This window comes from Trichoplax adhaerens, genomic scaffold, assembly GCF_000150275.1.
Source record: "Trichoplax adhaerens TRIADscaffold_3 genomic scaffold, whole genome shotgun sequence".
Taxonomy (NCBI): domain Eukaryota; kingdom Metazoa; phylum Placozoa; class Uniplacotomia; order Trichoplacea; family Trichoplacidae; genus Trichoplax; species Trichoplax adhaerens.
Genome location: NW_002060945.1, coordinates 3,821,429 through 3,835,740, shown reverse-complemented (window position 1 = coordinate 3,835,740; position 14,312 = coordinate 3,821,429). Strand labels below are relative to the sequence as shown.

Below are 14,312 nucleotides of genomic sequence, written 5' to 3'. Positions count from 1 at the left end.
TCAATCAAAAGTCAGTTCAGTTAAACTGGAAATTAGACCTAGCTTTCAGCATCATTTACCGATCATCACTATGGCAACCATATACCGGAGCTAGAATATTGGAAGTCCGAACTGATTCCACTGACAGCTGACTCTACGAACTGTACTGTACTGTACGAATGGCGCCGAGCTGTACAGTGTACAGTACTGTACTGTACAGTATAGTCACTATACACTGTAATACTGTATACTGTAGATGTAGAGACAGTCAATACGACTATACCGAGGACTTAAAAATACAGTACAGTACTGTAAGTGATAGGAGTTTATTTATTTTCATGCAGCTGAAATATGAGAATTGCAGATCAGAGAAACAGGAGTCAAGAAGTATTAAGAGCTGAGAATAGAGCAACAACACACACACACAGTAACCGTACTCAGTCGATTTTTTACCTCCATGGTTTATAGTATCGATTCATTAATTAATACAACAACCCGTGATGGAGGTAGACGATAGTCTCTGGATGGGTCTAAGACAAATTGACGGGGATAATATAATTTACCGCAGTACAATGTACAGTAGTATAGGACGAAAACAATATCAATATAGATTTGATAGTACGAGGGGGGATTAAATATTTTGTAGCATTTAATCCTAATACTGTACAGTACAGCTAAAATTAATTAATTAATTGATTTTATTTTATGCGGTAAAGTGTCTGTGGCAAGTTTTCCGAGTCTGCTCTCGATCAACTCTTTACTATCCGCTGTAGTGTACAGTACATACTGTACAGTGTACAGTATGTACTGTACAGTACTGTACTGTACTGTCAGCGACTTCTACAGTACTGTAGAGAAAGCTTTGACTGGCAGACTGGACTGTAGTAACTTACCTTTTAGTCCTTAAGCATGTCAAGTAAATCTGATGTCCAGTAATCAATTCGCTGATACCGTCCTACTGTACTGTACTGTATGTAGTGTATTGCCTCATACTATAACTTACTAAAGTGTCAATTGGTACAGTAGTTCCTCCATTGTACAGCTGCTACAGCTATCACAAGCAAGATGCCTTCCAGGTACTGCAATTGCTTTCCTCAATTAAATATAGAAATTTTCGCAGAAAACGTCAAAGTTTAATGCTCATTTTTCCTACCATACTTCATTCTAGTACTGAAGACAGTAGCGCTACTCCAGAACATAGCCGTGAGGCAAATGTAAAGGTACTCCTACATGATTCATCCTGTACTCCTAATTTCGATAGCCATTTTCAATTCAATTTAAGCCACTTCTGAATCATTTCATAATTATAGTGTACAGTAATAAGATACCTAGGCAAAGATACCATTTTGATATTTAACGTACATGTGTAGGATCGTAAACGAGAACATAGTCCCGCATCTAAGCGTTCACATAGGGAACGCTCCAGATCACCTCGAAGGAGACGCTCAAGAAGCCGCTCGAGATCTCCACGGTACTTTTACTACTAATATGCTATTTACAGCGATGCACGTATGAAAATGTGCATAGAATTCGTTAATTGCCGCGTGAATTTTGAATTACTGACGTAAATTGCGTGTACTGTAATGTTATTGATATACGTATCTGTAAAATGTATGCATTTGTATAAAACATAAAACTGCAATAATTTTTTTTGCATAAAATTGCACTGATAGACGAAGAGACAGACATGATCGACATAGAAATAGAGATGACCACAAAGACAGACGAGATAGGCATAGTGACCGAGATAGACGACGGTGAGGGATCAATCGACAAGTACTTGTCCTATCCATGAAGATCGCAATGAAGAAATTAATTTAAATTTTCCTTCTGCAGGGGTGATAGATATGTAAGTGATCATTCCCGGAAAGAAGAAATGAAAAATGATCCTATAATAGATGATAGGGATAATAATCATAAGAAACCGAAAGAAACAAATGAAAAGAAAGACATTTTAACCAGTAGGACTGGTAAGTGGCCTCGCTTCCTTTTTTTCCTCATGCCTTTCCATAAAAATATGCGCATAAACATCAATATCCCATCCTTACGATACTATACATGTATAATAGCTCTGTATTGAAAATAGTAGCGCTCTTTCTGTTTCATCATGGACCATTTCTCTTATACAGGTGGTGCTTACATTCCACCTGCGAGACTTCGCATGATGCAGGAGCAAATTACTGATAAGAGCAGGTAAAAAAATAAATTTGAAGTGATTACTTATAGATACAAACAGATTAGAATATCAATGCAGTTAATAACATTCCTTCATGGACTTTCATTCGTAGTGAAAACTATCAAAGATTGAGCTGGGAAGCCCTAAAGAAGAGTATCAATGGCTTGGTGAACAAAGTTAGTAAAGGATTTAACATTGCTTTGCCTATTGCAATGAGCTCATATTATAATGACTACGGGTATTTGATATAGGTCAACGTTGGCAATATGTCTGATATAATAAGAGAATTATTCAAGGAGAATATTGTTCGCGGAAGGTACGTTACTATTATTCGCAGAAGATTATAAACTGTACGCGTGTTTGTGCTGTAACAAGTAAACATGTATTATTTATTTTTTATAGGGGCCTATTAGCTAGATCAGTTATAACTGCTCAAGCTGCATCTCCTACTTTTACTCATGTTTATGCAGCATTGGTTGCAGTAATTAATACGAAAGTAAGCTGACTTTCTTTGTGATTTTACACATAAAGTATATTAATACTCTTATGCATCGAGCACTCATTGCAATAATTATATCGCTCCCATATGCAATAAAACTTATAGTTTCCACAAATCGGAGAGTTGCTATTGAAGAGATTACTAATTCAGTTTAAAAGAACAATGAAAAGAGGCGATAAAGCCACATGTCTTACAACTGCTAAATTTTTAGCGCATTTGGTTAACCAACAAGTTGTAAGTGTTAATATCGTGTCAATTATGTTAACCGTATCGGAATGATTGTGAAATTGACCGTTAATTGATTTATCGATAACATAATTGCTATTTTCTGTCATGATAAGATTCATGAATTGGTTATCCTCGAGATACTGACTGTATTTTTAGAAAATCCAACCGAAGATAGTGTTGAAGTTGCTGTAAGTATCTGGATTTGTTAAAATTCTTAAAATCATCTTGACAGATAACGTTATCCTGATCTCATTATGAATACTAGGTTGGTGTTATTAAGGAATGTGGAAAAAAGTTGGGTGAACTATCGCCAACAGGAATTAGAGGTAATTTATATCAAAAAGATATTAATTGACAAATTTATAGAATTTTCAGTAGGTAACAGTAATTTTATTGAACATCTGTAGGAATTTTCGATCGCTTTAGAAGTATTATCCAAGACAGTGATATAGGAAAACGCGTCCAATATATGATAGAAGTGCTATTTGCCATTAGGAAAGACGATTTTAAGGTACTCTAACTTTCTCTCTGTAACTACTGCTACTGAAGTTATGTTTTAAAGACCGTATCATACATCAATAGGATTATCCAACTGTAATTGAAGAGCTGGTGTTAGTTGAAGAGTCCGATCAAATCACACATTTTCTATCTCTCGATGACGCCGCTGATGGAGAAAATATACTAAGTATATTGGCAATTGCGAGAAGATAAAGCTATGATATAGATATAAAGTTTTATTAAGCGCGGTTTTGCATTTCTTAGATATTTTCAAGTTTGATCCAGACTATTTACAGAATGAAGAACGGTATCAGGTATTACGAAAAGGTAAGCTTAATAAGCAACCGTGAAGCTGCCGTGAATTGTAGTAGCATACTCTCATGTTCGTGTTGCTTTAAAATTAGGTATACTAGGTGATGACGATGATGGATCGTCCGCTAGTGGAAGCGACGAGGAATCGGACGATGATGATGACGATGATGAAGAAGAAGAAAAAGGTACTGTTACGTCTTCGTAACGTGATTCATTTGCAATTTTTAGTACATTTATTAGAAAAATTTTATAAATGAATAAATACGTAGATGATAAGATGATTTTGGATCAGACCGAGACAAATTTGGTGGCTTTAAGGAGGAATATTTATCTTACCATACAGTCCAGGTAGAGATTATTTCTGTGAAGGTAATAATTCAAAATTTTAAGTGATTTTACTTTTCTAATTTAGTTTGGATTTCGAAGAATGTGCTCATAAATTATTGAAAATGGAGATAAAACCGGGGCAGGAGGTTAAACTATTTAATTAATTTTTCGCAAATAAGGATAATGCCTATGCGACTAAAAACGACCTTGTGTCAATTCTAGAAAGAACTATGCAGTATGATTATAGACTGCTGTGCCCAGGAGCGTTCGTATCTCAGGATGTACGGCTTACTAGCACAAGTAAGAGAAGTCTTGCTTTTAAAGAAAACCTTTTACATTTATTAACGTGATTTTTATAAAATATTTTGATTCAGAGATTTTGTCAGTTAAACAAAACCTATGTTGAACTATACGACGAGATATTCCAAGACCAAGTTAGAATCAAATTGCTATTATATGTTAGCTGTACTTGTTTATCAACGAATCAATTCAATTATTTACGGTACTCTCTTATTTTAGTACGAAAATTGCCATAGGTTGGAAACTAATAAATTGCGAAATGTGGTAAAGTTTTTTGCACATCTATTTTTTACGGATGCTATTCCTTGGACGGTAAGAATTATTATTTTGAAAGTAACATTGATACTAAATGTGAAAATACGATATCATAATTACTAATATTATAATCAAAGGCTTTGTCCTGCATTCATCTAAATGAAGACGAAACTACATCATCAAGGTAAGCCATATTCTGAGTATCTTTTCGCTATTATACTTTCGCTAAAATCGTTACTTATACTCAACTGTAGTCGAATATTTGCAAAGATTTTATTGCAAGAATTATCTGAATACATGGGTATCATGAAATTAAATAAGCGTTTCAGAGATGAGTAAGTAATGTTATCGATTATTACCCTAATACAATTATAAAATTTCGCAATTGGTATTATGCATTTTATACAATTTATCGTATTAATCCGCTTTAGGACACTAGCTGAATTTTTTGAAGGCTTGTTTCCACGAAATAATCCAAGTTATACTAGATTTGCTATCAATTTCTTTACCTCAATTGGCCTTGGTGCATTAACGTAAGCCTATTAATAGCTGTAAAATATCAACTCTTATGCTTTTAATATCGTAATTAATAACAACTATTTGCATACGTTTTATAAATCAGTGATGAGTTAAGAGCACACTTAAAGAACGCTCCGAAGCTAATAATGGCTCAAAAAAGAGCTGTTGAATCAAGTGATGACAGTAGTTCATCAGATTCCAATTCAGATTCAGACTCCGATTCTGATTCGAGTTCGGAATCGACATCTTCGTCTAGTGGTAGCTCTGAAGACTCAGGTAGGAACAGTATTTTCTTTGATCCACCTATAGATTTGATAATATACTATTCACTTAAAGGTTAATCTGTTGATTACATAGCTAATGCTGCAAGAAAGAAAGGTGGATACTACGAGCAAAAGAATGAACGGTAATTCAGCTGTAAAAAACTCATTACTATGACACGATAAGCCAGCTATCTATACATGTCCTCGAATTATTTGTTTCCAATACTTGACTATTATTAAGATTGTTTATGACCATTTATTATATTTTCAGTAGAAGCCGCAGCGCGTCACCTCGAAGAAAACGAAGGGATGACTTTAATTATCGCGACAGAAGACGTTTATCTCCTGACCGTAGAAGAGATAAATCTTAATATTACAAGTGTATTATACTAAGCGATTAGTAAGATTTGTAAGTCGTTAATCAATCGTTACCATAGTTTGGATTTTGTACCATTACCCAGATTACTAAAGGCAGGAGTTGCTGTACCGTACATTATCCCTTACTACATTAAATCGTTTTAATATTACTTCAGTTATCTTAATTCAATGATGTGACTAGTGGGTAATGCGATGTGTAGAGATATTTTATCGATCAACTGCGGTCACACCATGGCAGTTTATGAAGGCTATTCTTTGTCGTAGTTACGAGTGGTACCATGATTACCAATTTTGCACGAAATAATTATTTTTAAAACTGGTATGGCATAATTAAATCTTCTTGTATCATATCTTATACTTGTATGCCACTACGCAATAAAAATCAGTTGAGTTACATTCCAATTACAAGCTGTAAGACTTTTTAACATCAAGTTTTTCATTTATCAATGTGTCAAATACTGTCAATGCTGACCAAGTAAGTTAGAATCCTTAAGCCAGCAATACAATACTGTACCGGTATACACAAGGAGTTACTAAATACATTTAACTGATTTAAGCATCAGTTTAAAGTTTTCTGCTTATAATTGCACTGTATGATACTGTACGTATTTAGATAATTAGATGTTTTATATTTCATTAAGTTACCTGAAAATTATGTAGCATCGAGGATAAGACGTATCAGCAGTGATTTTCAGTGAATATTACTGGCTAAATATTTTTGAAGTTTTCGGAATTGCACGACCCCTCAGTAGCTAAAATCATGGTTTAGGCCTATTGATTATATACTCTTATATTAAGTTACAGACAAACCCGAAGTTGGACTATGCCAGAAATAATGTTTAAATGTTACGAAATTATTACCCTCATCTATATCATCATATACAGTGAAAAATACTGCTTTAAATGATATGACTTTCATCTTTAATATCTGGAATATAGTTTTCATTATATGTTATTATTGAAATCAAGATTTTTAGTCAGAACGAGTGGGGTTAACCATAACATACGAGAATATACTGTACTCGTACGCGTAAACGCGAATATTACACATACACATAATCGGTCATTTTAGTTAATTAGTAGTATTTAGCATCAGTCACTTGTAACAGGTCGATAAAAGTAGCGAATACCTTGATGCTTATATCTGCGATTCTATATTGGTAATTAATATTATCATAATAATTGGATAACGTGCATCAAAGATTGCATTTTAATACGATTTTTATGGAAAATTGAGCACAGTGTGTTTGTGCGGGCGTGGCAGCATACAGCTCGCGTACCACCGTATATTTTTACCATGGTAATACAGTGTGTGATACTGTACAATAGTGTACATTCACACCATAGACGTGCAGTATACTATAGTATATAAGAAAAAGCTCAGCATATTATTATGCTTCACAGCGAGCCCTGCTGCAGAAAAGCATCAAAATATTATCCAAAATCGCGCATATTCCCGCAACTTTATACTTTATATGATCGCTTTAGAGCTTTGGTTATTTACAGCAAGACGATCAACATTGATTACTGGAAATCAAGGTGCTGACTGGCACATTTAAATACCAAAGGCTCGCTCATAAATATAACTGATCTCATACAGTGACGTGTAATACTGAAATAGTGAGATTGCGTATGCTTCAATGGCGGAAGAGGATGAGACATATGATGAATTTTTAAATGGCTATGTTATAGAAGAGAGTAGCGATAAATGCCGTGAAGAATGTGCTCGATGCAAGTGAGTAGTACATTTAGATGTTACGATACTAGTGCAGCCAATAAAGAATAGCAAGTGGTTTAGTATAGGATGATATTGATATGGGGAAATTAATATCAAGGATAAGAATTATAATTTTATAGTAAACATCACTGAGACGGTAATTTTCAACATTTGAAAATTTCTTTGCTTGTGGACTTGGGTATTCAATTTAAAATTATATCTGCTCTTAGTATGAACTTCCGCTATTGTTGATTGAAGGTGAAAATATCATGAAGGAAATTGCTAATCATTCGTCCGACTGTATTTACTAAAGATATTCTGCCCTGTAATGTTATTAATTTGTGGATGATGTTGATAATAGTATTATTCTGATGCAATTGCATCTCTGATTGCAATTGCAATTATAGCCGATAAAATCGACTACAGATAGCGTGGTTGTGCATTAAAATGTATTGCGATTTGTTGATCTAGTCGTCCAGCTCGAACGTGCTTATGCAGTTATCTGCCAGCCAAACCAATCGAAACTTCAGTCAAAATCCGTATTTTGCAACATCCACGCGAGGTCTGCAATTGCAATACGTATGATTGATTAATGACAATTTAGTGAATAAATATCAATTTCTTCCTTTTAAAGACGTAGATAAACGTTAAATAATCTTATTAAACAGCCATCATATTTTGTACCTATACGTATACAACTATTTCTAAAAAACAGCAAAAGCGAAGATTGACAACCGTACCAATATTAACAGCTGCATTGGCAAAAGATAGTGTGCATGTATATCGTGGTATACGATTTACAAGGAATCGGTAAGTTTTCCCAGTTACTCTTATGACTTGAATACACTATACCTCATATAAAAAAATATTGCTCTACGATATCAGATTACTCCATGCTATGATCTGATGTTGTACAAATGGATAGTGTATTGCATACTGTGCTTTTAACACAAAATGAGTGATCCGATAATACGAATAGTAAATGTACCCGTAAAAGTATAATAGCATAGAATCGTTTTACAGGTTAACCGAACTGGCTGAGATTGCATCTTCCCCATCAACTGCCATACTTTATCCTAGTTCTCAAGGTTAGTTTGCTATTTAACAAATCACTAGATGCTTCTAAAATCTCCTTAAATGAATATATAGAAGTGTATAGAGTTGTGATAACCCTGCAATAATACGATACTGCAAGCTTGTTGATGATATCTTTTGTTATCTAACTGACTGACCTTGCTTGCATAAATTTTAAGAAGTGTATATATTTTAATTGATGAGTAACATTAAATATCCTTCATTTATAGCTATAGGTATTAAGCAATTAAGTTGCCAAGAATTAAAGGTAACTAACTTATTTGTTATTGATGGCACTTGGAACGAAGCGCGCACAATCATGCACCGAAATGAATTTCTAAAGAGATGCATTCAGGTCAGTATAGAAATAAAAACTAAATAAAAATCGATAGGCACTAATATATTATACACGTGGTAGACTTGAATAGAGTTATCAGGCTATACGACGATACATTTGTATACTGTATGTTCAAAAATTATAGCTAACGATACCATCTATACAGTATATAAGAAATGTAATGCCACGTACATATTAATTAAAGAAAGGGCTTACTCTTGCAGGTTAAACTTGTAGACGATGAGATCAGTAAATTCGTAATCAGAACGCAACCCAATGTGACTTGCGTATCAACCATAGAAGCAGTGGCACTTTCTTTAGAAATTTTGGAAAATGACCACCATATTAAAGAGGTCTTGGATCAGTATTCTAATTCGCTATATAATGTCGGTTAAAATTGCGTCTATTTCGCAAATGTGTTTAAATTAATTTTTCATTTTGCTTCATAGGCTTTGTTAAAGCCACTGCGTGCTATGTGTGACATGCAATTGGCATGCGGTGCTGTGGTACATCATAGTAAAGATGTTGTGAAAAAAATGCTGATGGATCCATCTAGTAATGCTTGTAAAGAAACTTCTAGTGAATACGATGGAGCAAACCGTAAAGTATAAATGATTTTTATACAATGTATGAGTGTACTCAATGCATGATCACTAAACAAGTGAATATGAACAATGTAAATCTGTATGAATTTGTTACTGAAACGCGCAAATACTTTGTCCATTTCTATAGAACCTCAATTATCACTATAAGCACTCTGTAAATACTATTCATTAGGTTTATTTGTATAATAATAATACCATTTAGGAATTACCTAAACTAATAGTTTTAATTTTAAAGATTCGTTTGACATTTATGTGTATATAATTATATATATTAAATGTATATTTTTACTATCGGTTATCAATGTTATAAATACCTTCTTATTCACGTTAAATTGTAATTTTGGGCGGAATGTGAAGTGATTGTATGCTTTTAAAAAGAGCTATTTTAAGAAGTGGTGACAAAACCTAACGTGCCTATAGGTAAGTATCAGACTGGGTTATATATTTTGGAAGGAAGAATGCGTTAATCTACTAAAATAATTAAACCTAACGCAAATTATGCGGAGTAACTTGTATTAAATTAATTAATTAAATTCATAGATAGACTTTATGCTATTTATCGAATATTTGGATCAACTCTGTTTAAGAGTTTACATGACTCTGAAATATCATGAATAAACCTTTCTAAGATAATTTCACGAATACGGGCTAATGCAATGCTCTATCAATTTATTTTAGATCTAGGGTAGACAATTTCTTTAATTACTTGCCACTTAAAAGGCATTGGATCATTCGTAATAAATACTTGGCCAATTGTAGCCTTTAAGTCTTAAAGTTGTAATTGTGTTTTAAGGAAAACATCAAGTAATCGGAATGTCTTTTTATTAAAAATGATATACGTTACGTATAATTGTATTAATCGGAATATAAAAATACTATACGTATTTATACAGTAATCTCCATTAGCTACACAACTTTATGATATTAGAAACCATTAAATTTATGATATTTTCTCAGTCTGCTATACAGAGAAAATTTCAAGTATTGAGCAAATAGAATCGATTATGTATTGAAGTCATAACTATTTACATTATGTACACGAGCATATGCATATAATAAACCACCATAGTGGTATCGTAAGAATTGAACTTCTTGCTGTTGGTAGCTGATTCAAACTAATTGACTTAAATGAATGGCAAATATTCACGGGGTATGATAACATGCCCAACAAATAAGAAACTAACAATCATAATTAAATACAAGCCGAAATGTCCATTTTATAGCTCTCGACTCCTAAACAAGTATCGCACAATCCTGTAGGTGTAGATCAATAGTAGCCGTAATGAATTAGAAATATATTACAATGTTCTGAAAAGATGGTATAATAAATGCATGCTAGAATCAAAGTTACTGACAGTAATAGGATAATAAATTACAGTAAAGTACAATTTATTGGTGCGTATTATCTTTTGCTTGCCAAAAATTATGAAGTGTTTTATTACCAGTAGTAGGCTGCATACGATTATGTTGTAGCTTACGTCGCTTAACACCTTTTCCTTTTGAACTTCCTACAGAGTCGTTATGTGATTGAGATGGTTTCATAGTTTCAGGCTGTTGAAGGCAAGTATCTATGTGAGAATTTAGTAACGCTAGCCACGATGTTTCATCAGATTTGTAAACATAGAATTGGTCGCATACAGGACAAGTAACCTTTTCCATGTTGTCACAATTCTTACTTGCTTCCTTCATTGTTGATTGCAATTGCGAGCTATTTTCGTCGTATTTACTAAAGTAACAAGTTACTTTGTCTAGCTTAGATTTTTCGTCTAATTTATGCTGTTCTATGTTGATAAAACTCTTACTTGCTTCATTTATTGTCGATTGCGATTGCGAGCAGTTTTCATCGTATTTGTTAAAGTAACGTGTTAACGTATCTTGTATAGATTTTTCATCCGATTCATGACGTTTTAGCGTGGACATTTTGATTCCCATCAATCGTAAACGAAGTCTTTCGGGTTGGCAAGCTAAACGTTCTGACCGAATAACTTCTGATGCAATGTTAAACATTTCAGTTGTAGAATTTGTGTGGTGTTTTAGCGATACTGAGCGTTGTTTAACCTCAAATGCAACGGTCTTTAGTTTCACAGTTAAACATCGACCCTAAAAAATCGTATACGTAAAATTTATGGATAGGTAAATTTAGCAAGCGAGTAATGAAGAAAGTGACTTTATACTTGGGGCCAATGCTAATATCCTTGTTTTTTTATAATCGATACATGTGTATGTTATATCGCACTCTACATTGAGTTAAAGTACACATAGTTCATTCCAGCAATTACCGTAATGTTCTCTTTCTTCATGTGGTTTGCCAGATTATCACATAGTTTCTGGCATTTAACGAGCATGTCTGCTAATCTACTAATTTCTCCAAATGTCCTATAGTGTCAATTGAATATTTAATATAGTTTGTGCAATGAGTAGGGTAATAGACTTTTACAATATGTCTATAACATGTATATTACGCAAACTAGCATCACATAATAATTCATCACTGACTGTCAGTTACTATAATTCATAAACAACGATACACGTAATGCTACGAAAAATGTTCGATCGCAGTGATTCTAATTAATTCATTAATTATTAGAGATTTGTTAATACCTTTCACAACTAATACTTTTTCTTTGATAATTTTTGCTTAAGATGCAAAAAAGGAAAAAGCAAAACATTAGTATGATGTATGATTGAATTTCTTTGAAAGGATTCCTTCGAGCGTTCCAGAAGCCAGTTAATGCGAAAAGAATTAGTTTCTGTTTACCTACTAACTTCATTGGATCCGATGCCCATTGCAACAGCTAAGAAAAACTTTGTTGATACATTGGAGAATAGCAAATAAATCAAATCTCTTTTATCATAGAGTTCCTTGCAGTTCGAAATTTCAATCTCATTTAGTAATCTCTCACTGACTTTGCCGATACCTGAAATCTTAAGGAAATATTAAAGATAACAGTAAGAGTTGAAGTATTTAGTGACGGTCTTGATCCTCCCATGTAGATGAAAGATTTTAAATTTAATCAATGCTGTACCTTTCTAGTCGGAAGTTGTCGCATAAATTCTATTATTTTATCTCGAGTAAATTCTACTTTAAATTGTCCATTAGGTTTCTTCCAATCAGAGCAAATTTTAGCTAGCATTTTATTGGGTCCTATACCAGCACTTGCTGTAAGTTTTGTCTTTCGATTAATTTTAAATCGAATTTCTCTCATGACATCTTCTATGGTATGACCAAACGATACTTTTCTAATTGATGAATTAGACGAACAATTATTATAACTATCAACGCCATCAACAGTTGGAGGGGCAACTTGATCATTTTCCTTGTTATCTAATGGTAAAAGATGATTTCCTGAAATAAATAAATAAAATACCTTCTGCATTAATTTAAATCTTGACATCTAAGATGATAGAGTACAATTTTAGCAACGTTAAACGCTCAATAATATAATTAATAAACCTTCATTAAGAATCTTTAACATATCCTCAGTTAAATCCTGCTGAGGAACGGTAAATTCAACATGGCTGCTAGGGAAAGTACATTTTCTACCTTCCAAGTACTCCGTTAAATCCATGTAAGCTTCATCCAAGCTGACTGATGCGAAATTCGGATCATATTCAGCTAAAATTGCTCTGACTTCTTTACTAGCTTGTGCATACTTGGCAGAATTAGGTTTAACAAAGACTAAATCTGGGCAAAGTCTTTTACCGATGAAACCAGGCATAGCGGCTCGAACTCCATATCGACGTGCAATATAATTGGAGGTAAGCTGTAAAATATACCGTCAATGAATTGAAGATGGCATACAAGGGATAAAACGTGGAAATTTTTAAATTTAGAGTTCTATTTTACTCATCTTACCATCATTCCAGTACCACCTACTGCCATGGGTTTATCGGCCAGACTAGGATTATCCCTTATTTCAATAGCAGCGTAAAATGCATCCATATCGACATGGACAATAAATCGAGATAAATCTCGGGTAGTTTCTAACTGATTTTCCATACGTTTCAATTCATCTAGTGCAGCTAATCTTTGCGCTTGTGTTATCTTGGTTAATTTTGCTTTTAGTCGTGTAACTCTTTCCGTTGCTTGTTTCTCTTTTCTCATTTCATTATTATAAAAGCGCGAGCCTTTAGTCGCTTCTAAGATGATCCGATTGATTTTTTGTTTATCTAATCCAGTCATGCCAGCTTTGCTATCGTTTAGTCCCATGCGAGCCATAGCAATTTTGTCGCTAAGTTGTTGCTTGGCAGAATTACCACTCTCTTGGGTATTATCGGATAATTTGGTATTACTTGTATCATTATTATCATCTAATATTCCTTGCCAATCATCATCGCTAATATCATCTTGAGAATGGAAATCGTTGAATTCATCGCATTGATCGGAGAAATTTTCTATCTCAATCATTTCATTTTCCATAATGATGGATTGATTAGTAATTAGGCGTAGGTGATATTGCAATCCATTTCATCGTCATCCCATTTATACTATTCTTAAGAAAACTTGAGCTATATCGATATCTTCTAAGATGCAGTCTCTGATTAAGATGATACTACGGTTAGAATATGATTGCTGCTGAACTGTTTACAGTATGTATATTAGCAGTTTTGGACAGCATCATTTGAAATCGACGTAGGCATGTAGGTGCAATTGTACACCAGTCCGTCGACGTATACCGTCCTCTACGCCTTGTTCACTCTTTGCCTACTACGTTTATTCCAACGATAGTGTGTGAACGTTGTCTAAAATAGCTCCTACGAATCGTCTAGACTCCACTTGAATAGATCGAAGCAATCATCTAATCATGTAGGATATTTTGGAACATTTCCGCGAACCAGCCCTGC

General features: G+C 33.8%; 3 protein-coding genes across 3 annotated transcripts; 2 read left to right on the top strand and 1 right to left on the bottom strand.

Moving 5' to 3' along the window:
• Nucleotides 1-2,086: 2,086 nt before the first annotated feature.
• TRIADDRAFT_23262 (uncharacterized protein) lies at nt 2,087-5,434 on the top strand (the record flags this gene model as incomplete). Its single annotated transcript, XM_002110924.1, has 20 exons — nt 2,087-2,172; nt 2,268-2,331; nt 2,407-2,471; nt 2,558-2,651; nt 2,760-2,888; nt 2,996-3,070; nt 3,148-3,208; nt 3,290-3,393; nt 3,465-3,567; nt 3,645-3,707; nt 3,785-3,882; nt 3,970-4,040; nt 4,105-4,165; nt 4,242-4,319; nt 4,394-4,453; nt 4,539-4,631; nt 4,712-4,758; nt 4,829-4,909; nt 5,006-5,107; nt 5,197-5,434. The coding sequence occupies 20 exons, from the start codon at nt 2,087-2,089 to the stop codon at nt 5,432-5,434; spliced, it is 1,773 nt and encodes a 590-aa protein (XP_002110960.1).
• Nucleotides 5,435-7,374: 1,940 nt separating this feature from the next.
• On the top strand, nt 7,375-10,085 carry TRIADDRAFT_54429 (uncharacterized protein; the record flags this gene model as incomplete). The annotated part of the gene is made up of 7 exons (XM_002110923.1): nt 7,375-7,469; nt 7,923-8,013; nt 8,167-8,261; nt 8,475-8,539; nt 8,756-8,880; nt 9,312-9,467; nt 10,008-10,085. The coding sequence occupies 7 exons, from the start codon at nt 7,375-7,377 to the stop codon at nt 10,083-10,085; spliced, it is 705 nt and encodes a 234-aa protein (XP_002110959.1).
• A 771-nt stretch (nt 10,086-10,856) lies between these two features.
• TRIADDRAFT_22932 (uncharacterized protein) lies at nt 10,857-13,686 on the bottom strand (the record flags this gene model as incomplete). Its single annotated transcript, XM_002110398.1, has 7 exons — nt 10,857-11,567; nt 11,747-11,843; nt 12,069-12,104; nt 12,226-12,392; nt 12,494-12,771; nt 12,922-13,231; nt 13,324-13,686. The coding sequence occupies 7 exons, from the start codon at nt 13,684-13,686 to the stop codon at nt 10,857-10,859; spliced, it is 1,962 nt and encodes a 653-aa protein (XP_002110434.1).
• Nucleotides 13,687-14,312: the final 626 nt, after the last annotated feature.